At 42.4% G+C, this 25,385-nt stretch overlaps 1 protein-coding gene across 1 annotated transcript in view; it reads left to right on the top strand.

Moving 5' to 3' along the window:
- The window catches only part of ZNF615 (zinc finger protein 615), a 10,314-nt gene extending 4,603 nt beyond the window's left edge, over window positions 1–5,711 (top strand). Inside the window, 3 exon segments of the mRNA XM_006868345.1 lie at window positions 3,357–5,115; window positions 5,586–5,640; window positions 5,643–5,711. Coding sequence (XP_006868407.1) covers window positions 3,357–5,115; window positions 5,586–5,640; window positions 5,643–5,711 — 1,883 coding nt within the window.
- The last annotated feature ends 19,674 nt before the right edge of the window (window positions 5,712–25,385 follow it).

Genomic DNA, 25,385 nt, shown 5'->3' with positions numbered 1-25,385 from the left:
GAAGTAACAGATTACAAATCAAGATCAGAAATAACTTAAGATGCAGTTCTGTGATATCAGACCAGCCTCTTCTCAACTGTGCCAGGTAGAAAGGGGGACCCCATGACCACCAAGAAGACAGGGGCAAAGTGCATCCTTTGGACCTGGGATTCCTCTTCTGAGAACCTTCTCGACCAAGGAGACAGAAAGAGAGCTGTAACAAGATGGTGAGAAGCAACAACAGAGGAATCGTGGCAGCAGGAGACATAGTGGGCGCCTCAGCCCAGAGTGAGCTGGCACCTTTGGCAAGAGCCTTGTTGATAGAATACGGTTCCTCCAGGCACTTAATAGAAGGAGCTCTGGTAGCGTTGTGGTTATGAATTGGGCTGCGAACCTCAAGGTCAGCAGTTTGAAACTACCATCTGTTCTGCAGGAGAAAGATGAACATTTCTGCTCCCGTAAAGATTTACAGCCTCGGAAACCCTGTATAGGGTCGCTGTGAGTCAGAACCGACTCCACAGTACTTAACAACAGGCACTTATACAGCTACGTTTTCCAATCCACAGAACGAAAGCTGAGTGCCTTCCGACGGAAACTTCTATGTGGTTATTGCAATAAATGATCAAACCCAGCAGAGAAATAGAGAGCACAGTAGGAAGGATGGTTTGTGTGAGAATTGGTTAAAAGTTTGGAGGCTGAGGCATATCAAACCTCTGCCTCAGAGGACTCAAACTTGGGCTATCGATCTTGATTCCCCCTTCCTATTTATAAAGCTAGCGAGGTCGGATGCCTTCTGCAGTATGCTATATGTACAGTGGTTTATCAAGGAAGAGGCTACAATTCAGGACCAGGAAGCATGAAGGGAAAGTCACCCTTCTGCAGTGCAGGACAGCCCTCTCGGCTCCTCGTAACCCTAGGACGTGCCTCATCAGGCTCTTCCTGACCCTTCGGCCTCTGCTGCTGTTACTGTCTGTGCTCTGGCCTGTTACAGTCCTTGACCTGTGTGAGTTACAGGAATCTTACAGATTCCTCGCCTCCCCTTCTCTCTGCGTTTCTTTTTTCTGCTGCTCCTTTTCCTGCTTCCCTCTCTGGGGTTGGCTATATATCTCTGGTACCGTAGTGGTTACGAATCAGGCTGCAAACCTTAAGGTCAGTAGTTCGAAACTACCAGCTGTTCCACGGGAGAAAGATGAGGCTTTCTGCTCCAATACAGATTTACCGCCTTAGAAACCCTGTACAGGGTTGCTATGAGTCGGAACCAACTCCATGGCACATAACCACCACTATATATATGCAGCTACTGAGTTTGAACTGCCAGTGTACATATACTAGCAGTTCAAACTCAGTAGCTGCTCCTCAGAAACCCTATACAGGGTTGCTATGAGTGGGGACCAACTTTATAGTACTTAACAACATTCGGATTCCTGGTGTGGTGATGTAGGATAAGCACTGGACTGCGAACCACAAAGTTGGCAGTTCAAACCCACTAGCTGCTCCTAGGAAACCTTATACAGGGTTGCTATGGGTCATATTCCACACAATGGCAAAGAACAATGTGGGTTAATGCACCAGACTGCAAAGCCATTTGAACTGCAAGGTCAGTGGTTCAAGCTCACCAGCTGCTCCTTGGAAACCCTCTACAGGGTCACTATGGGTCAGAATCAACTCGATGGCACTTAACAACAACAACAACATACACACACAACTCCTTGTCAGTTTCAAGGCATGGCCCCTCCCCGCAGGAGGCCACAAACTGACCAATTGTGTCTCAGTAGAGTACAGACACCTCATTTGCATAGTTGGCTACAGACACTACATTTGCACAGACTATTGACCAATCTCTGCAAGGTACTTATAAACGCTAGGGCAGGCTGTAGCCCAAGGGGAGACAAAAAGTGTCAAGCTACAAGTTGTTTGCAGTTTACCCAAGAACAAACCTTCTAGTAGAAAACTAGGGCAGGATTTGGGATAAAAAATCTTTCAAACTGTTTTTCCAATGTGCCAAGGCAAACTACACGAACAGTATGTCATATAGCTCTCAGAGGAATGTTCTTGTGACCTTACAGTTAGCAAGTCAAAGCCCTAATATTTGAAGAGACTGAATTTACTAAGAAATAAAGAACTATTCCAGGAATAAAGATATTTGTAGTAACAAATGAGAAATCTTTGCGTGATATTTAGAACTTAGGCTTTTGATCCTGAGACATTCTTGCTATAATTAAGATTCTGTGAAACTCCCTATGAAAATGAGCAACGAAATGAATGATTAACATTGGGCAAACCTAGAGCTTACAGGGTTATAGACAGAGTCGGCAGTGATAACATAATGGATCAGAGACATAATTCTGGTTTTGAATAAGAAAATGATGAAGCAGAAGGAATGCTGGTGATGTGCTTTGGAGTCGGTTCCAACCCAGAGTGACCCTATACAGGGTTTCCAAGGCTGTAAATCTTTATGGGAGAAGAAAGCCTCATCTTTCTCCTGCAGAACAGCTGATAGTTTCAAACTACTGACCTTAAGGTTTGCAGCCTGATTCTTAATCACTATACTACCGAAGCAGAAGGAATGAAGGTATGAAATTTAAAATGTGCAAAGCCATGAGGGGGACTTTGGGAAAACTGGCCTGAACCTGGCCACATGAAGGCCAGTGTTAGGGTGTATTTGTAAGGGAACTAATGGCGTGGATGCTTTTCTTCCTATACATATACTTTGATGTCTTCTCCATTATCCTCACTTCACAATCTGCAGTTGTCTTCTTTATTTATTTCCTTCTTGGCTTACTCAGTTTCTACTTATTAGAATTGAAGGTCAATGAAAACCAGAACTAAGTTTTATATCCCAAATATAGAAACACAGTTCTTCATTCATATTAGCCATTAGACAGCTATTTATGGACTGAATGAATGACGCCCTCATTATTTTGGATCAACCACTATGGTCTGATAGTCCTTCGGTTTCTGTTTTCTGGTATCCTTCTAAATTCTGTGCCAAATTCTGCTAAAAGTGACCTGCTTGTATTTCATTACCTCTGAATGTTGTACAAAGGCCTACACAGAAAGTTGTCATTTTTGTTGTTAAGTTCTATGGAGTCGGTTCCAACCCCAGGTGACCTTGTATAGGGTTTCCAAGGAAAGTAGCCCAGTCTATATAGGTTTTAAACTATCTATTCATGTTGGTACACCATTTTTAACACTGGAGTTCATATTAGTGTCTTTTTACTGATATATGAGAGCTAAAGAACATGTGTACATGGAGTCTCTTTTATACTCAGAGCATAGGGTTGTCACTAAAGTGTCTTCTGACACCAAAGTATATTTTAAATGGACTTATTCCAAACTGAGATGATGGAATGATTCATTGTCCTCTTCTTTTGTAGAAATTGGGAAAGTTGATGATCCCCTCCAGTGTCGCTTGCAAATGCAAAGATTTCAGAAGTGTATGGGACAATGCCACAAATATAATGCATTTGGAAATATTTGTCATCAGAACTTTCCATTGAAGCAACATCATGATATATTTGACTTGCATGGAAAAACTTTAAAAGCAACTTTCAGTTCAAAGAACCAGAGCAGAAGTTGTGATCTGAAAAACTTTACTGAGTCTAACGGAGATGGACATCCCTTCCTCCAAGATAAGCATGAGCAACTTTATACAGATATCCATTTCTCTGAAAGTACAAAGTACGTCACGAGCCAGCCCCAGATCGTGAACCATCAGAGAACTGCCAAAATCGTGAATGCTCACGTATGTAGTGACTGTGGCAAAACATTCATCAAGAAGTCTCAGTTCATTGATCATCAGATGGTTCATACGGGAGAGAAACCTCATGAGTGCAGTATGTGTGGGAAAGCCTTCTCCAGAAGGTACAGGCTGACTGAACATCAGAGAACTCATGCAGGGCTGAAACATTATGAATGCACTGAATGTGACAAAACCTTCCTTAAGAAATCACAACTGAACATGCATCAGAAAATCCATACAGTAGAGAAACCATACATATGCAACGAATGTGGGAGAGCCTTCAGCAAAAAGTGCTTGCTCATTTATCATCGGCGAACTCATACTGGAGAGAAACCTCATGGGTGCAATCTCTGTGGGAAAGCCTTTTGTACCAAGTCCAGTCTTACTACACATCAGAAAACTCACAGAAGAGAGAAGCCACACGTATGTGGTGAGTGTGGAAAAGGCTACATGGAGAAGAGGCGTCTTGTTGCGCATCATCTGACTCACACTGGAGAGAAACCCTTTATATGCAATGAATGTGGGAAACGATTCACTTTGAAGAACAGTCTCATCACACATCAGCAAACTCATACAGAAGAGAAATCGTTTACATGCAGCGAATGTGGAAAAGGCTTTTCCATGAAGCACTGTCTCGTCAGACATCAGCGAACTCACACTGGCGAGAAACCCTATGTATGCACTGAGTGTGGGAAAGGCTTCCCCTTGAAGAGCCCTCTCGTCAGACATCAGCGAACACACACAGGAGAGAAGCCCTATGTGTGCAGTGAGTGTGGGAAAGCCTTCACCATGAAGATCGATCTCATCATACACCAGCGTATTCACAATGCAGAGAAACCCTATGTATGCAGTGAGTGTGGAAAAGGTTTTACCGTGAAGAGTCGTCTCATTGAACATCAGCGAACTCATACAGGAGAGAAACCTTATTTATGCAGTGAATGTGGGAAAGGCTTCTCAGCAAAGATCCGGCTGATTGGACATCAGCGAACTCACACGGGAGAGAAGCCCTACGTCTGCAGCGAATGCGGAAAAGGCTTCACTGAAAGGAGTCATCTCAGTGTTCATCGTCGCACTCATACTGGAGAGAAGCCCTACGTGTGCAGTGAGTGTGGGAAAGCTTTAAGTGGGAAAAGCGTGCTCATTGCACATCAGCGAACTCACACGGGAGAGAAACCCTACGTATGCAACGAATGTGGAAAAGGCTTTGCTAGGAAAAGTAATCTTGTTGATCACCAGCGATCTCATACAGGGGAAAAGTCTTACATATGCAACGAATGTGGAAAGAGCTTTACTGTGAGGCGTACTCTCATGATACATCAGCAAATTCATATCACAGAGAAGTCTTATGCATATGATCAACTTGAAAAAGCTTCCCCAAAAAATGCACTCTCACTGTACATAAGTGAACTTATGCTAAAGAGTAACCCTATGTGATAGTTAATTTATGTGTCAACTTGATTCAACTGTTTCCCAGTTGTTCTGTAGCGCAGTTACTAAAACAAAACAAATCCATGGCCATCAAGTTGATTCCAACTGATAACGACCCTATACAGTAGCTGCTGTTAAATGCTGCCATTAATTCCGACTAATAGCAACCCTGTATAGGATCTCTGAGGAATGGCTGGTGGGTTAGAACCATAGACTTTGCAGTTGGTAGCCCAATGCTTATTATCTTGCAGTGCCACACCAAGACTCCTATACCTATGATTAAATCCACTGGCTGCGAGTAGAACAGATTACCTTCCATAATGCAATGTAATTTAATCCCCTTCCAAATTGAAATCTAATTTAATATAGTCAATCATTTGAGGTCATACCAGTGTAGAATGGATCTTAAACCTAATGACTTGTGAGTTACAAGAAGACTGGAATTCACACAAGGAAAGGCCTTCACCACCAAGTCAGTTCTCAATGTACACCTCAAAGACCTGATACAGGAGAGAGACCATATGGATGCAGCAATTATGCAAGGGTCTTCTCCCACTTATGAACCCCAGTAAGCATAAGAGAATGCACAAGAGAAATGTGTAGATTCAGTCAAGATGGAAATTCCTTTAACAGTCAAAGTTCATTATATACAAGTGATCGCATGCAGAAGGAAAACACCATTGATATGGTGACTGTAAAATATCTTCATATTTCTTGGACCTCTTTATATATCAGTAGGGAGGGCTTCTAGCAAGATGGTGGAATAGGCCGACATGCTATGGAGACCCTCTATGATAAAGATATGGGAGACCCTCTATGATAAAGATATGGGAGACATACTGAAAAACACACAGGACACTCCTGGAACCCTGCACAAGCCAGCTGACACAACCAGGGTCAGAAGGAGAGGACGCAGCTTTAGAAATAAAACACAGACACAGGTTAAGGTATAAGACAGACAGCAGGACTCATGATCGCTAGGGTCAAGAGCCCCGAGATAAAACATGTCTCAGTATTTATTAGCCTCTGCATTCCATGAAACCTCCCAGGTAAGCATACATCAAACATCTAAGAAATGTTTGATCTTTTAGGCCAGGAACATTTCCTCAAAAACAGACCCGTTATTTAGCTTTTTATTAACCTGAGAGCGCCACACTGAGTCTGCGTAGTCACAGCTAGGCATTGCGTTCTACATCAGTGTGCCGGCATATTACACTTGTCATGAGTCACTAGCGGTACTGCTTCCTCATGCCATCGTCCTCCTCATGGCTAGTTCTCGGATGGTCTCCAACAGAACCCCAAGCTTCAGAGGAAAGGTTAAGGAAGTGGATTGAATACCTAATGGGAGGAGAAGCTGAGCAATGGCGAAGGGAGAAGGAGACTGATCGGTGACCACTGCCAGCCAGACGTGGTATAGATAGCCTTAACTTTTGTAAGCAGCTTTGGAGAGACAACAAAGAATGGTCTGATGAAGCAGATTCACATTGGCAAGAGTCAATACCAACTGATCAATGACAGACATCAGCCAACACCAGCCAAACCCACCCTGAACTGAGCTGCACAAACAGTGAACAGAAAACAGTGCACATTATTTCATTCTCTAATCTCACCACTGGGAGACAGTGGGTAAGAGCTTAAGAACACACCAACATACAGTGATGAACTAAATACAAGTACAATGACATCATAATGCCTTGGAGAAAACCTGATTTTAGCCCACACAAAGAAATGAGTGACTCAAACAAATGACCAAGATCCAGATCCAGAAAATGTTTCTGAGGAAGAAAGCATAATGGAACTACCTGAGAAAGAATTCAAAAGAATGATATTCACAAACCTTCAAATATCAAAGTGACAGAAAGAGCAAGGACAACTAGGAGAACACAGAAAAAAATTTTAGAAGACTTTAGGAAAACACTACAGGAACAGTCTAAATAAATGCAAATTTTGAAACACTAGAAAACCAGCAAATAGAAATCCAGAAGATTAATATTAAGATCTCAGAAATGGACAATGCAGTGAAAAGGCACAGGTGGAGATCTGAATCAATGAAAGCAGAATTAGTGACCTTGAAGATACATCTCTCAATAGTAAGCTAGAAGAACAATGAGAAAAATAATGAAAAAATTGGAAGAAAGTCTGAGATTTATGTGGGGTTATCATAATAAGGAATAAATTGTAGGTGATTGGAATTCCAGAACAGGAAGACAGAATACAAAGCACAGAAAATTGTCAGTTACTGGAAGGAAACTTCCCTAATATCATGAAAGACAAGAAGATAACCATTCTAGAAACTGAATGAACCCCAAACAAGATAGACCCCAAAAGAAAATCACCAACATTTATAATCAACTGAGAGCAACTTGGGAAAAGTGAAATTTTTACCTACAAAGTAGAACCAATAAAACTAAGCTCTGACTTCTCAGCAGAAACCATGCAGGCAAGAAGGTAAAACTCTGAAAGAAAGAAAGAAAAAAAAAATTCCAACCAAGGATCAGATATATCAATGGGTTTCCTGCAGATTGAAATGTAAACAATTAGGGCTGCCTCTTGTGATTTGTGTACCCTCGGGAGATTAAAGAGTTTGCCCAGAAGAGAGACCTGTAGATGTGGTACTGCCTTTACTGATCAGTACCTCACATTTTCTGTTAGTGAAGATCACCTAGGAAAAACCTGATCCATTTAATGTGGAAATACCTTGAACAAAAATTCTTGGTTATTTGTCTGAAAATGTAATATATATTTATATAATGATATCCATTAAAAATAAAATAAAAAGATTACTCTCAGGTCAGTTCCAACTGATAGCAACTACATAAGGCAGAATAGAACTTCCCCAATAGGGTTTCAAGGCTATCCTTTTCACGGGAGCAGACTGCTGCATCTTTCTCTTGATGGAGCACTTGGCTAGTTTGAACCACCAATATTTGGGTTTGCAGCCAAGCATTTAACCACCACGCCACCAGGTCCCCTTATAGCAAGGTAAATCCTATAATGCAGAGATTAGTTATCCTAATTATCTGTGATCATCACTAAATTTCTGGCTAAATAAAAAATAATGGTCATGGGCAAGCCTTTACCCGGAAATAAAATTTCAATAAATGTCAGAATTTTCATACTAGAGGAAAACCTTAAGATGACAATATGGCATTACTTCAGTGATAGATTCTTTTGCATCGTGTATCAAAAAATATATAGAAAATAAGCCTTTGACAACTTAGACATTGGCTACCTAAAATCGGGAGGGGAGGCATAAAGGCACGAAGTGAATGGCTTACAAGTTTTCAAGAGGGAGTTTAGTTTTTGGGGGGTGGGCAGGTAGAGTCCCCACTGAATAGTTTTCATCATGTCTAGACGGGTCTGGTGAAAGGAGATGGGAGTAAGATTCTTATGATTCAATAGTAATTGTTACCATGACTAATAATCACATTGCTACAACTGTATACATAGAAGTTTTGTAACAGAAGTGGGGTGGTGATGGTGGTAGTTAATCCAACATTCCAGAAACAGAAGACCCTAGGACCATCAAGGGCGAAGTGCACAAGTGGAATGTGGAACCCTATCCGGAGAAGCAGTGACACCAGAGATGGGGACATGGAGACAGAGAGCAGCTGAGGACTCTAAATTCATGGAAACAGAAAGGCTGTGTGCTGGCGGTCAGGAAGCAGGCTTGCAGAATGTGCCCTTTGGTTGTTTAAATGATTATATATTCCTGAGTGTTTTTGTGTACATTAAAAAAAAAACAAAAAACGCAGAGGGAATACAAGCAGCAAATACTGTTGAATGATGATGCAGGGAGGGGATTGTAATCATTGCAATGAAACGAAATACATAGGATGAGTGTAAAGCTGATGTTCTCCCATCATTCACGCAATCATCATAATTAATATGACTTAGATATTTTTAGCTATCACTCAATTCACAATAAAACCAACTTTGCAGTCCAGCACACTAACCCACAGCGCCACACCAGGACTCCAAGCTATCCCTTAGTTATTAGTTTATAAAGGTTTCCTTTGCCTCTGGTATATTAGCAATTCAAACATGGCTGCCCCCATGGGACCATTGCGCACAGGGCGCGGACATACTACCTCTAAGCCAGACAGCCAATCGTCACCTCCGTACAAAGACTTTAGGCCCTCGTTGGCCACCGTAAGCCGCCGAGTAGCTAAATTGTGAGATCCGAAGTGGAAGAAGTTGAGGACGTAAATTCAGCCACTGGTCGTTCGCTCTGATGTTTGAGAAAAGTCATTTCTTCCGTGGCTGGGGGCTCAGAGTGAGGGGAGTCTGTCGTCCGCGTTGGCTTTTGTACGGACCACCGTCGGGAGTTTGACGGGTGCGCTCTCTTGTTGAGGCAGAGTGTTCAACAGTCGTAATGGGATGTGTAATCGGAGATATTTGACCTCAGTACAGCCGAACTTTTCTGCTGTGGGTTAATGTGCCAGACTGCAAAGCCGTTTGAACTGCAAGGTTGGCAGTTCAAGCTCACCAGCTGCTCCTCGGAAACCCTATACAGGGTCGCTATGCGTCGGAACCGACTCGACGGCACTTCACAACAACAACTGCGGGACTCTAGTGGTTCGTGATTCAAGATCGCCAACATCGGAAGGTCTCGTGGTCAAAGTTTGAGATCTTTGTGGTTTTCCTCTGCACGCTGGGATCAGTGATTGAGAACTGGAGACGCGCTTGTAAGCGAACGAGGGAGACGACGTGGGTTTCTTTGGGGCAGCTCTTCTAGGGTCCGTGGACTGTGTCCAGTCAACAGAAACGTTGACAGAATTCAGAAGTTCCCATACAAATACCCACCCATATTGGTACTACACTAGCTCATACCCCCTTTCCAGAACCAGCCCTTTTTAGTGTTAGTTGTAGATCAGTGAGTTATTTAATATGGCTCTTAAAGCTATTCATGGTCTTGTGACTCTTCCAAAGTGATTGGGTGGGGCTGTGCAAATGAGATGCTTGCGGTCCACCAAGCTGATTGGACAGCCTATTAACACTGCAAAGAAGATCTTTGAAAACGTAATACTGGGATTGGTCCGTTTCACCATCCGTTAGACTGAAAAATGGAGCCAAGGGAGACCTCACTGTGCAACCCAGAGCTGTAACAGGAAAAGGGACAAGACAGGGAGAAATGGGTTTATGATCAAGAGCTAATGTTATTGCAAAGGCAAGAAGTGACTGGCTTATAAGCTTTCAAGAGGGCTAGAGGAAGGTAGACTCTCCACTGAGTAGTACCCATTCTGTCTGGGTGGGGCTGATGAAAGGAGATGCTGGTAGGTCTCTTGTGGTACAATAGTGAATAATTGTTATCAGGACTGACTGTGTGAGGGTTGGAAATGTAAAGGTAGGTGTTTTATTGCAAAAGGAGAGGAGTGATTGACTTTTCAGTCTAAGAAGTTCCTAGGACCGTCAAGGAAGATGAGCGGAGAGCGGGACCCTACCCAGAGAAACAGTGATGCCTGAGATGGAGGCAGAGACATGGAGAGATGGAGCGGCTGGGGACTGTAGACCCAGAGAGGGAGAGGGGCTGTGTGCTGATGCCCAGAGGCAGCCTTGCAGGATATACTCTTTGGTTGGTTGATGATGCATGGAGGGGACTGTAACCATGGCAATGAAATGCTATAGTTTAGGATGAATGTAAAGCTAATGTTCTCCCATGTAAATTATCACATAATTCACAATAAAACATTAAAAAAAAAAAAGGAGCCCTATTGTGGCGCTGTGGGTTAATGCGTCAGACTGCAAAGTTGTTTGAACTGCAAGGTTGGCAGTTCAAGCTCAGCAGCTGCTCCTTGGAAACCCTATACTGGGTCACTATGGGTCGGAACCCACTCGACGGCACTTAACAACAACAACAACTGCGGGACTGTTGGCATTGTAGAATAAACACTGGACTTTTAGCCACAAGGTTGGCAGTTCAAGTTCACCACTTGCTCCACAATACTTCAAAACAAAACAACAAAAAATTGTAATTTGAACTGCTGGTGTGGTGCTGGCCTGCGAACCACAGCTCAACAGTTCAAACCCACCAGCCACTCCTTGGAAACCCTATACAGGGTCACTATGAGTCAGAATCGACTTGATGGCACTTATCAGCAACATTGTAATTTAAATTGTTTAGGGGTCATGATTCCTGATCACCCAGAATATTCACAGGCAGTGCAATGCTACAAAAAAAGATCATCTTCTTTTCCCCATGACTGTCAAAACCTAGAGTTTTCCAGTTCTGCAGCAAGCAACCCAAAGGTGTCCAGGTTGGGATGGATCCACCCTGCCCCATGTCATTATGGGAAGAAGAGAAGGGCAGAGTGTGTCCCAGTCTCCAGCGTCTCGGGTTTCCACACCAAAGCTGTTATATTCATTTTGTTCTCCCTTAGGAGTCTGAAGAATCAGCCTTAACTGATTTGCCATTTCTCAATTACACATGTACTGTAAGCACTCATTCAGAAGCCACTTATTGCAAGGCAAAAGTACACTTCAGGGAGAGAAGTGGGCCTGTCTCCCTGTGGAATTGAGGGGGTGGTCGTGGATTAAGTATAGTTTTCTCTTCTTGGTCCTAGGTACCCTCTCCCAAGAGCAAGTCTGATGCCGCCCTTCACTGATTGCATTTTTTAATGTTTGATTGTGAATTATGTGATAGTTTACATGAATTATGTGATAGAACATTAGTTTTACATTCATCCTATCATATATAGTTGCATTGCCATGGTTATAATCCTCTCCCACTGAATGCATCTTAATAAAGAGAATAATATTTGGTTTTTAGTAAAGGGGTGCAGGCTTCACAAATGGGGTGCTACCTCCTTCTTTTTCTTTTGTGGTTGTCTGCTCATGGTGCTATTTTGACAGATTTGCTGACATTAAGTTTCTTTCCCTTGGCAATTGGTTGTTTTCTCACCCCTGATGCTATTTTCTCTGCCATGGTCCCAGGTCCCACTTCCTTTCTCCTTGCCTTTAGACTGTCCCTATCACCAGGACTCCAGAGACTATGACTAGAAGGCCTGTCTGAGCACCTTTGGCTAAAAGCTGTTGACTGTAATATTTCTTCTTCTCAACTCTGTTCCCATCCTTTTGTGGGTTACACCTTCCCACTGACTTCAGAACTTCACAGCCTTTTACTGGCCTTTTCTTTAGTGGGCTTTCCACTGTGTCTCCATCCAAAACATAACCCAGCTCTCTGCAGCAACCGCCTTCCATTGGTCTGTGATGGTCACCCTCATACTTTGCCAAAAACTCCAAAACATTCTGACTGTAACAGCGGCTTCCTGTTAAATCATTTACCATCAGAAGCTCTCCTTGGTGTCCCCTTACCAGCCTTTTGAGCTTCCTTTTCCCAGTAGTGCAGTCAGCTGTGCTGACACTTGGACTCCCAGTTAACAGGTTTAAAAAAAAAAAACGTTTTAAATTTTTTTAAACATTGTGTCTCTGCCTAGCCCACTGCAAAAAAATTTTATGGATAGCAGTTTTTTTCTTTCAAAGTCTAAGCCTATAAAAACCTATTCATTTTCAATAAGGGTTTAAGTAACAGAAAATTAGATATTTTAAGGGGCTTTCTCCTATTCCTTAAGGAGGCCTGGTGACACTGTGGGGTAAGTGTTGGACTGTTAACCGAAAAAAAAGGTCCACGGTTCAAACCCACCAGCTGCTCAATGGAGAGAAACATTCAGTGACAGAAACTCGGTGGCAGGGCTTTTCCTCTACCAGTTCTAGCCTGGCGGTCCCTGATTACCGGCAAACATAACAAAAAACAGCCCATTTTGTTCTGTTGTTGTTTTTGTTCAGAGCCGTCGAGTCAGTTCCAACTAGGACGTACGAGTACTGTACGGACTCCAAACATGGCCGCCTACAGGAGACATGCTGGAAAGGGCGCAGACATATTGCCTAGCAATACTATTTCGGGTTAATGCGCTGGACAGCAGCGTCGATTTGAACTGCAAGGTCGGAGGTTCAAGTTCATCAGCCGCAACTCGGAAGCCCTATACAGGGTCACTATGAGTCGGAACCGACTCAACGGCATTTAACAACAACAACAAAACAAAGGCTATACCGGAAATCCAGTTGTCAGTTCATGCATTTAAAAAAAATCACAAGACTTTCAGCAATCTCCGTGGGAGGACATGGACTCTAACTAAGGGTCCTAAAATGATTTACCCCAAATAAGTGCAACTTTTCGGCACTCCCGGTTGTTCAGAAGAAAAAGAGGTCAGTGTGTGTTTTGTTATTGGAACTGGGGAGGGGAGGGGCGTGTGGGCAGGGTGCAACCCTGGGGTCCCTGATGGGGCGCCCCGGGGTGGAGGTGCCCTAGAGGAAGCAAGTGGGATTCATTGCATTTGGTGTCTGCGTGGGGTGATCGCCTTTGCACAACGTTTCAGGCCGTCCTGACCGACCGTCAGGGCCCGGGGTCTTTGCTCATCTCTCTGCTTGTGGGGTGGAGGTGGTATTTAGGATGAATGCGGGGGGTCCGGATCCCGTGCGGGCTCAGTCAAGTTGGTGCCCTGGATGGACGTCATAAAGGGGATCTGTTCCAGACCTCCCGCTAATAAAGGCGAGAGGGTCATCTGTGTTCCAGAGGACTGTGAGGTGGAAACTTGGGAAACCCAGAACCCAGGGATGGTGGTTGACTTGAGGTTGGAACCTTTACTGCTGAAACAAAGGGCCACAGGTACCTGTGAATTGTTCGAAGTTCTTGATTTAGATAGTCAGGTGTCTTTTCTACTCAAATCCAGTCGTTGGCCAACTACTGTCGGAAGAATCCATCCCCACCCATAGTCTAGGGTTGCTTTCATGCTGCAGAGGTAGAGGTGAGTCATTGTGTGGGAACTTTGTGCTTTGCAAAGCGTCACAAGCATGCACACTTCCTACTTTTGCTTACAGTTTTGTGAGTCTGGTATAGCCTGTTTATTACTAAGTCCTTGTGAGTCTCCTTCCCATTGGTATTGTTAGCAATGGCATGGAGATGACCTTGAATTGGTGGAGTAAATCTGCCCAATTATGTATGTAAGAGTTTGCTCCTTGATTTCTTGGGGGAACATTTGCATTTGTTTCAAAAAGCAATATCTTGAAGTGCATTTTCTATGCAGATGAATTATATTGTTTGAAAATAACGTTAATTTTCTGTTAACCTTCTAATGTTTATTCCTTATCCTTACCATCATGCATTGACTCAGTTCTTCAATACAAGATAGAAAAGTGTGTTGGTAGTTTTACTACAATATGTTTCTTGTTTTACATTCATAAAATTCACTCGCTCTATTTTCTTCCCAGGAGGTTGTTGGTGCTAAATGCCATCAAGTTGGTTCTGACTCACAGCGACCTGTATTGGCTTTTGCAAGCTCTGAATCTTTACAGGAGCAGAAAGTGTCATTCTTTCTCCTACAGAGTGGCTGGTGGGCTCGAACCACCAAGCTTGTGTTTGCATTCCAGTGTTTATCCTACAGAGCCACTGCCCTCCCTCTTCCAGGAGGGAGGATCATCAAATGATAGATTCATCCCAAGACCTCGAATTTTAGAAATTTGGGGTTTTATGTTAAGACTAAAAAAATGGGTCATTTCAGCCATTAATTGTTGTAATCTTTGTGATAGTTCTCTTTCTGTTTTGACGCATTGCAGTAGAAATGTGCATATTTTACTGATCTTTCCAAATAGCAAGCTTTGTTTTTCGGCTCTTTTCTTAAATTTTCTAAATTTATCTTAAAATAAAACAACAACAAACATATAGCACCCAATGAAGGCAAACAACTGGTCTCTATTGACTTGGGGCACCAGGAAGACAGAGAAAGGATCAGGAGGTTATGGAGGATGTGGCCCCATGAATAACTACCTCCTTTGTCACGAGACCAGAACCAGATGGTGCCCAGATATCATTACTGAACATTTTGATCCGTTTCCATAGAAGAATCCTGATCAAAAGAGGGAAAATGTAGGACAAAATGTCACACTCTCATGAACTCTAGACTTTCTAGAGCATTGGAGGGTGATGAACCCCAGAAACTATTGCCTTAAGATACCTTTAAGCCTTAAAACAAAAACATCTCCTTGTTGTTGTGAAGTGTTGTGGAGTCGATTACGACCCATTGCGACACTGTATGGGGTTTCCAAGGAGCAGCTGGTGAGCTTGAACCACTGACCTGGCGGTTCAAACGACTTTGCATTCGGACAGCCCACAGCGCCGCTTCTTAAAATCAAACAATAGTTAAGTCTAACTAGTAAAAAAAAAAAAGTATGCCTTAAGCATGATGCTTCTTTAAAAACTAGCTCTAGTGTAGTGCTGTGGGCTAATGTGTCAGACTGCAAAGTTGTTTGAACTGCAAGGTCGGTGGTTCAAGCTCACCAGCTGCTCCTTGGAAACCCTATACAAGGTTGCTATGGGTCAGAATCCACTCAATGGCACTTAACAACAACAACAGCATAGGGGATTAAATGGACAACAGGACCTTGGAAAATTAGATAGGAACCTTGGAGGGCAGTGAGTTTCTGTGAATGGGGTGGGGCGAACCAAGTATAAAAAGGAGGGTGAGAATGGTTACACATCACAAAGAAAAGAATGTCATTATTGTCACTAAATTGTACATGTAGAAACTGTTGAATTGGTTTCAGGTTTCTCAACACAAAATAAATAAAATGAGAGAAAAAGAGAAATGAACTGAGGGGGAAGAAAAATTGTTGTGAAATGCCATCGAGTCAATTCCGACCCACAGCGGTCCTGCATAGGGTTTCCAAGGAGCATCTGGTGAGCTTGAACTGCCCACCTTGCAGTTCAAACAGCTTTGCTCTGCTCATTAGCCCACAGAGCCACACCAGGACTATAGGTGTAACTAACCAGGAAATATGCATGTAACTAACCATTGCCCAGGGCAAGAAATAGGACAGTGTCTGTAACCAAGTGGGAATAGCAAACACTTGTAGACTTTCCTCTATATTTTTACCACATAATGAATTAATCCTAATATTATAATTTATATAGCTGTCAAGATTTACAGCCTCGGAAACTCTGTATAGGGTCGCTATGAGTGGGAACTGACCCCATGGCACACAACAACAATAACAACAACATATATCCTTAGCTTTCTGTTAACTATGTACAATTTCATGTTGTTACATCCAGTATATTTACTTTGCATTTTTTGAGTATCAGGATTGGGCTGTTCAGTATTATGTTTGGAAGAGTCATTCATGTTGTTACACACAGAACATTTACTTTGCTATATTGTAGGAATGGTTGCATAGTAAATACAAGGGTGAGTCAAAAAATATTGCTACAAAATCATGTTGTCAAGTGCCTTTGAGTCAATTCTGATTCACAAAGATCTTGCATAGGGTTTCCAAGGAGCCACTGGTGAGTTTAAACCGCTGACCTTGTGGTTCAAACTGACCCTGCAGTCCAGTGCTTACTCTACAGCGCCACACCAGCACTCCAAAAATCATTAGATAACTTTATTAAACAAAACTGTCCAAATGTGAAGCTATTGCTTCTTGACATCTAGGCTTTTTGTAGTTCCCTACTCTACAATTCTGAAGGGGGTGTTTCCATCTCTCTAACTCTTCCCTGAAAAATTCTATGTTCTTCTGTTGACATCATATAAAAACAGTAGTTTTACTATCCTTGAAGAACTCAAATCTTGTTATTTTCAGTGTTCTTTGAGTTTTGAAAACAAAAAGGAATCTGAAGAGGCAAGATCAGGGCTATAGGGTGGATGTCCCAGTACAATTGTTCTAGAACAACCCTCGCTACCCTCAAAGAATGAGCAGGTACGTTGTTGTGATGGAAAAAGATTCCTGGGCAAAACTCTCCTGGCCTTTTATTTACTACTAATCCAGTTTTCAAATTTCTTAAAACTTCCTCATCATAAACCCTGGTGAGTTTAAAAAAGGACCATCCTGTGTCCTTTAAAAAAATCTACTAGGATTACACCTTGGGAATCTCCAAAATTGTTCCTGTAACCTTCTGAGCTGATCTTTCTGACTTGCATTTAACTGACTGAGCAGATCCCCTTGTAAGCCACTGTTTTGATGGGACCTTTTTTTGAAGGCACCCCAATGAGACTAAGACAAGGGCATTAGTAAAAGAACTTGTCTGCAGCAATCCACCAATGGCAATGACATGCGTACACACATTTTGTTTGGAATAAATTGTTGCATGTATGAACTGGATGACTTACCCTAGAATTTTGGGCTCTGCAGGCCACATAAGATCACACACAGAAATATTTGGGGTTTTTTTTCTATAATCTTTTCATAAATGTAGAAGGCATTTTTAGCTTGCAGGTTCTATGGCATGCCATAGTTTAAATGTTTTTGCTTTTGTATGTCATCGAATCATATCTGACTCATAGCAACCGTGTGTAGAGTTTCCGAGGCTGTAAATCTTTGTGGGAGCAGAAAGACTCTTATTTCTCCTGCAGAGTGGCTGGTAGATTCGAACCGTCAATCTGTGGGTTACAGCTCAACACATAACCCACTACATAACCAGGGTTTCTATAGTTTGAATATGTAGCAAATTTTCCTACTGTGGTGCCGTAGGATAAGCACTTGATTACAAGGTGGGTTTGAACCCTGAGGTTGACAGTTCAAACTCACCATCTGCTCCTCGGAAACTCTGTTCAGGGTTGCTCTGAGTTAGAACCTACTTGAAGGCACTTACAAACAACAACAACAACAAATAATGCTGCTCTGAAAATATTGTTACATATCCCGTGACTCTTGTGTACTCATGACAGATGGGGTGAGACCTAGATTTGTTCTTAGTTCAATTGTTATTTCAAAAGGTATGTAAGACTTCAACCTCATAGAGGAGGCCCAAGTGTTTTCTAAAGTGGTTGTACCACTTTATAGTTCTTTGCTTTTTGTTTAATGCTTCGTGTGACCAGCTTAAACTGTATTTGATTTAAGCATTTGGGTTAAGCATTGGGATACTAACCAAAGGATGGCTGTTCTAACCCACCAGCTTCTCTATGGGAGAAAGGCAGTCTGCTTCTGTGAAGATTTACAGTCTCAGAAACCCTATGGGGCAGTTCTACTCTCCTATATTGTTTAGTGCGGGTTGAGTTGGTTCCCACTCAAATCAACCCTGTATAGGGTTTCCGTGGTGCAGTTGGTGGGTTTGAAACGCCACCGTGTGGTTCAAACCGATGTTGCGATCTAGTGTATTAGCTGGCATTCCAAGGCCAGTAATTATCAATACATCTTGATTGCATGTTTGATCAATTTCAGGCTGAAGAAGTTGATAGAATTTTTCAATTTTCTCCTCATTGGCTTTAGTGGTTGGTATGTAAATTTGAATAATAGTGATATTAACTGGTCTTCCCTGTTGTTAAATGCTGTCGAGTCGGTTCCGACCCATAGCGACCCTGTATAGGGTTTCCGAGGAGCAGCTGGTGAGCTTGAACCTCTAACCTTGCAGTTCAAAAGGCTTTGCAGTCTGGCGCATTAACCCACAGCACAAGTTTTCCTTGTAGGGTTATGGATATTATCCTATCACAAACAGCCTTTTACTTCGTGACAGATCTTGGTATGTTCTTTTTGGTGATGAATGCAGTGCCATTTCTCTTCATCATTCCCCACATAGTAAACCATGTGCTTGTCTGATTCAAAATGGACAACACCAGTCTATTTCAGCTCACTAAGACCTAAGGAGCTCTAGCGTAGTGGTTACGAATCCGGCTGTGAACCGCAAGGTCAGTAGTTCGAAACTACCAGCTGCTCTGCGGGAGAGAGAGGAGGCTTTCTGCTCCTGTAAGGATTTACAGCCTCAGAAACCCTGTTCAGGGTGGCTATGGGCTGCAACTGACTCGAAGGCACACAACAATGAGGCCTAAGATATCAATGTTTACGTGTTTCATTTCATTTTTGACAATTTCCAAGTTTCCTAGATTCATACTTCATACATCCCATGTTCTGATTATGAATGGATGTTACAGCTGTTTCTCTTCATTTTGAGTTGTAGAGGAACTGCTGTTGGCTCTTGTCAATATAGGAACTGGGGAGCGCTGCAGAGGGTTGATTGTGGCTGCACTGTATGGCATGGTTGCTGTCTCCTGTCGGGTGGGAAAGAGAAAACTCCTCCCATACATAAAAGCAAGAAAACAAAACATAGTAAACAAAGATCCAACAATATAAAGATAAAATAATAAATGTTGTTGTTAAGTACCATGGAGTTGGTTCCGACTCATAGTGACCCTGCACAGGGTTTCTGAGGCTGTAAATCTTTACAGGAGCAGAATGCCTCATCTTTCTCCTACAGAACTGCTGGTAGTTTTGAACTGCCGACCTTGAGGTTCGCAGCTCGATTTGTAACCACTACGCTCCCAGAGATTAATTAAATTAAAACAGGTTGCAACCAGAAAAAAAATAAAGCTGGATATAATAACTACAAAGACAAAAGAGGGATAGGGAAATGGAGCTATGGAAGAGAAAGATAAGAGGAAATAAAAGGATGAAATTACAAAAAAAAACAAACAACCCACTTTAGAATACCTAAAACTTGGAAAGATGGACAGAAAATGCAATTATAGAAGAGAAAATAAAAGGAGGGAATTTAAAAACACAAAAACACTTAGAAAAACCAGGGAGAGGGAAGATGAAAAGAGCAAATGGTGGGTAGTAAAGAAAGATTAGAAGGGAAAACAGAAGAAAAGGAGAAATTAAAAATGTAAGAAAAGAAGGGGAAAAAAAGCAGAAATAGGAAGGATAAATTTTAAGAGACTGGGAAGAGAAGAAGGAGGAAGAGAAAGAATAAACAGACAAAAGCAATAAAACAGCAAAAGGAAAAAAAAACCCCACAAAATCCAAAATCCAAAAACACAGTGCAGCTGTTGGAATGAGAAAGGAGACGTCTTAGAGGCTCCTAGAAGCCATGTAACTCACGAGGTGGGTGTGGGAGGAATTTAACAGCAGATTTCCTGGCCTTAGATCAAGTCCTGTTGGCCTCGGCATCATCTCTGTCCAAGGCACTCAATCCAGAAATAGTTTGTGGAGGCCTTTGGCAGAGCTGGTTTCAGTATCTGTCAGGAATGCAGGGAAGCTGGGGGCAGGGTGACTGGCTTAATGCAGGTTCTGTAGGTCTGAATCCAGGCACCAAAGCCACGCAGCTGGCCCCACCTCACACTGGCCTGAGCCCCAACCACAGCACTCTGAACTAAAGGAGAGTAGGTTCTGCACTGGAGATGGGTAAACGTGGGAGCTGGTGCACCTCTGATCTCCCAGGGATCATCAGGGAAAAGAAGGCATCCCACCTTTCCTGTTACCTGTAGGAATAAGCTCTGCCGGCCCCCTTCTGTTGCCAAAACTGCTCACAGGATGGTTGCACTGCACCTGCTGGCCGTTCACGGGTCAGTGCCCCTCTCTCACTGTACCTGCTCAGCTTCTCCCAGCAAGCCCCCAGTCCTCTTCTCTAACCCTTCCTCTGAAGTTCAGGGTTCCTGAAGTTTCATCTGTGTGTGTTTCACTTGGTCTCTCGTATTTTTGCCATTGAAGGTCTGTGTAGTGCATCTGCGTAACTCTCATCTTGCCAAAAGTCTGTTTTACTGTATTTTAAAAAATTATGGTGAGATTGAGTTCTGTCATGTGCTGTTCATTGTAATGTGTTGTAATGAATAGTCCAAATTCGTGAAGAATATGAAACAACATCAGCAGAAAATTGACTCCTAAGTGGAAGACAGTGAGTCAATTTTATGTGGCCTTCCTCACATGGTCTTGTAATTCCCACTCTCTGGAGTCCTGGTGTGGGGCTGTGGGTTAATGCGCTGGACTGCAAAGTCGGTCTGAACCACAAGGTTGGAGGTTCAAGCTCACCAGCTGCTCCTCAGAAACCCTATACAGGGTCGCTATGGGTTGGAACCGACTCGACGGCACTTAACAACCACAACAAGTCTATACGGGAAGGAGCTCTGGTAGCATAATGGTTATGAATTGGGCTGCTAATCTCAAGGTCAGCAGTTCAAAACTACCAACAATTCCACTGGAGAAAGATGAGGCTTTCTGCTCCCATAAAGATTTACAGCCTCGGACACCCCGGCTGTTACAGGGTCACTATGAGTCGGAACCGACTGCACGGTACTTAACAACAAGGAGCGCTAACTTTGGAGTTTTATTTACATTCATTGACTTGTCATTAAAGAGCTACTTCACATCGAAACAGTTTTGAAATAGCTTTATTCCTCTTTGAATTGATGAAATGATTCACTGCTCTCTTCTTTCCTAGAGATTCAGAAAACTGATTCTGGGCAGTCCCAAAATGAAAATAGGATTCATGGAATGAAACAGTGCTATAAATATAATGCATTGAAAAATATCATTCACTGGTACAAAAGTCATTTTCCTTTAAGGCAAAATCACGGTATATTTGACTTATATGAAAAAGCTGTGAGATCTGATTTGACTTTAATTCACCAGAGCAGAAGCTATGAAATCAACAACTTTGTTGAGTTGAATGCAGATGAGAAAAGCTATCTCTAGGCCAACCACAAACAATTTCATACCGAAATTAAAGTAAAGAAACCACAGGAATGCAGGGAATGTGGGAAAGCCTTCATCAGGAAGTCTTTCATGGCTCCTTAATCATGAAATAATTTGTACAGGAGAGAAACTCCATAGATGCAGTATTTATGGGAAAGTTTTCTCTAAAACATACATGCTCACTGGACATCAAAAAATTCATACAGGAGAAAAATCTTATGAATTCATGGACTGTGGCAAAGCCTTTTCTATGAATCACTATTTAATGATCATCAGAAAATGCCTAGAAGAGGAAAACCCCATATATAGAGTTATCTGTGGGAAACGGTTCATCCGTATTGGAGATATCACTGTGTCGGAGTCCTGCTCCAACCGTCTCTCAGGTACCCAAGGGAGGGGCGTGGATGAAGAAAAATATGTACAAAAGGAAAGAACTGAGGACAGGACACAAGCTGATGGCAAGTGACAAAGTTTATTTCCAATCTCAGAGTATATATAGGGTGGTTCTACAAGTCATTGCTGTTTTGCATAGTTACAAGTCTCTCCTTTACTGTGAATCAAGTGACCTTGGGAAAGCTACCTTCCCTGCTGTGTTGATAAGCAGACTTTGTCTGGTTAGACCCAGACTTAATGTTTTATGAGGCCTGTAAGTCTTTTGGTCCCCAACATCACTATTCATCAGCGAACTCCTACAGTGGAGAAACCCTATGTCTGCGGTGAATGTGGGAAAGGCTGCAGCCAGAAGTCATGCCTCATATCTCATCAGAGATTTCACACAGAAATGACTCCCTTTTTGTGCAGTGAATGTGAAAACTTTTATTCTCAGAAGTCAAGTCTCATTAGATACCAGAAAATTCTCACAGGCAAAAAACCCTTTAGATGTGGGAAAACCTTTGACAAGAAGCCAAAGCTCATTGTACACCAAAGATCACACATGAGAGAGACAGTGGATGGCTGCAGTGAGTGTGGAAAAACTTTCACCCAGATGTCTTCCCTTTTTTTTTTTTTAACATAAAACAAAACATACAAGAGAGAAACAGGTAAATTCAATCAAGTGGAAGGCATCTCCCAGTGAGTCACAGCAAGTCACAAATCAGTGATTGTATACAACATAAAAACCCTGCTAGAACATTGTCTGAACAAATGCCTTCTATAGCAGCTCAAACATCAGGAAACACCAAAGACGTTTTAACAAACATAATTCAGCCTGCTGTCAGACGTAAAGGCTCAAAAGATAACTGAGAATTTGTACAGGACAGAAACATTAGGAATTCTGCAAATGCGGTAGTACCTCCAGGGATCAATTTACCTCTTCTTTTATATCAAACAGATAAATCTGGCAGAATAAAATCAGAAACATTCACTGGAGAAGTAGATTCAGCAAAAATTTCTACCTCATTTTATGACTTGTGCAGCAGATTTGCGTAATATATCATTTGATTTCTTGACTGCTGCTTCCATGAGTGTTGATAATTGATCTAAGCAAAGTGAAGTCTTTGACAACTTCAGTCTTTTCTCCATTTATATGGATGTTGTTTATTGGTCCCATTGTGAGGTATTGAAGGATTCTATTCTAGGAGTTAGAAAACCCTAAAAATTTCATTTGACTATTTCCTGAAATATTAGTTGCCACTGGGTTGATACCCACTCATGCTGACCCCATCTGTGTGAAAATAAAACGAAGCTCCCAAGCGTTTTCTAACTCGAACCTCCAATTTTGGAGGCTAGCTGCCAAGTATGTGAAACACAGATTCTTGGACTAAGGACTCAGCTTAACAGTATGGCGTACTGGTGTGATGCTGTAAAATAATCACCTGACCACAAGGTCGATTAGAATCGGAAGCTGCGCAAACTTACCAACCACTCCTTGGAAAGCCTACACAGGATCGTTATGGGTTGAAACCGACTCCACAGCACTTAACAACTATTACAGAAAACAAGTATTTTGTTGTTATTTATTTATTTTTAAGTTCTTACTGTGAATTGAGTGAAAGTTTACAGGACAGATCATCCATTTTACATCCAACAAATCATATACTTTGTTTAATTACCATGATTAATCCCCTCCATGTACCATCAGTTAATAGTATTTCTCTCTATTCACTTTAGCTCTTTAAAACAAAAAAACACTCAAGCATATATAACAATTTAAACCAAAACGGCACAGTTTGCAAGCCTGCCTCCTGGCTGCCAGCTCTCAGTCCCTCTCCTTCCATGAATCCAGAGTCCTCAGCTGCTCCCTCTCTCCATGTCCCCATCTCTGCCTCCATCTCTGGTATCACTGCTTCTTTGGATAAGGTCTCACATTCTGCTTGTGCTCTTCTCCCTAGGGTCCTTTGCTTCTGGACTGTAAGATTAACTACTCCCCCATTTTTGTTACAGAATTTCCACCTTTACAATTGTAACAGTCGCAATTAGTCATGATAACAATTACTCACTATTGAATCATACAAATCTCATCCTTATCTCTTTTCACCAGACCCATCTAGACAAGATGAGAACTATTCAGTGAGGACTCTATCTTCCCCCACACACTCTTAAACTTCCTCTTGAAACCTTGTAAGCCAGTCACTTCGTGCTTTTATCGCCCCCTCATTTTAGGTAGCCAATGTCTAAGTAGCCTGTCCCTATCTACCCTGTATACAGAGGGGATAGCATTGATAGTTGATGTGAAGACTCCTTCCCTCTCTGTTGGTATTTTGAGCCACTACATCCATAAGTATAGGTCAAGTTGATCAAATTGTAGCAATTTACCCTCGTTTCCTTTATCAAAAATTGTGGTTTTTAAAAAATCTTCCTCTAGTCAAGTTATGATTACCAAGCCACTAAGACTAGGTCACATGGGTACCATCTGCAAGTTTGGGTGTTCTTGTGCATCTCCCCTCACTTCATATCAGCTGGATGCTTCACTCTTAGCTCTAGCCCTCTGTGGCTTATCCATAGGCTCAGGTGTTCCCAGGTATCACATTTTGGACCAACCAGCCCTTTCTCTTTTCTCTCACATCTCCAGGTCAACAGGAGTCTATGGAACGTGGCTGGTTGAACTCAGTCCATTTCTTCATTGCTGCTTTTCCCCCTCTTCCATTCACCAGTAGACCAATGTGGTCACCAGCAAGTTTACATGCCTGCTCATGTGTTTCATTTGAGTTTCAGTCTTAGAGGGGGGTTTGTCCTGAAGGGACTTGATTGCTTGCATTGATGGCTTCTCGGCAAACAACTTGCTTATTCTTATAGTAGCCAATCATACTGCCATTTTTGTTTTGGGTTTTTCCTGCTGATCTTTCTTTGAAGATGTATCTTCTGTTGCTCTAGCTGTTCCAGGCTGGTCTGCTTGCCCTTTCTAGTGGGAATGTCCCTCCTCAGAAGGTTCTGGATGGGGCTCAGGATTCCACCTATAAAGGTCCTATAAACTGCAAAGGCTCCTCAAGAGGCCTATTTCACTGACCCTCCACTTTACCCAGCATGACATCCTTCTCCAGCGACTGTTCTCTCTGGACAATGTGTCCAAAGTAGGAGAGACGAAGCTTAGCCATCTTGGCCTCCAAGGAGCACTCTGGCTGCACTTCTTCCAAAACAGATCTATTGGTTCTTTTGGCAGTCCATGGCACTTTCCGTATTCTCCTCCAACACCACAACTCAAAGGCATCAGTTCTTCTACGACCTTCCTTATTCACTGTCCAGCTTTCGCATCCATATGAGGTTATTGAAAATACCACGGCTTGGGTCAGGCACACCTTAGTTCTCAATCTGACATCTCTGCTCTTCAACACTTTAAAAAGTT

Source organism: Chrysochloris asiatica, unplaced genomic scaffold (assembly GCF_000296735.1).
Source record: "Chrysochloris asiatica unplaced genomic scaffold, ChrAsi1.0 scaffold00116, whole genome shotgun sequence".
NCBI classification, from domain to species: domain Eukaryota; kingdom Metazoa; phylum Chordata; class Mammalia; order Afrosoricida; family Chrysochloridae; genus Chrysochloris; species Chrysochloris asiatica.
The sequence above is the reverse complement of the archived record's forward strand: the minus strand, read 5'-3'. Positions and strand labels throughout refer to the sequence as shown.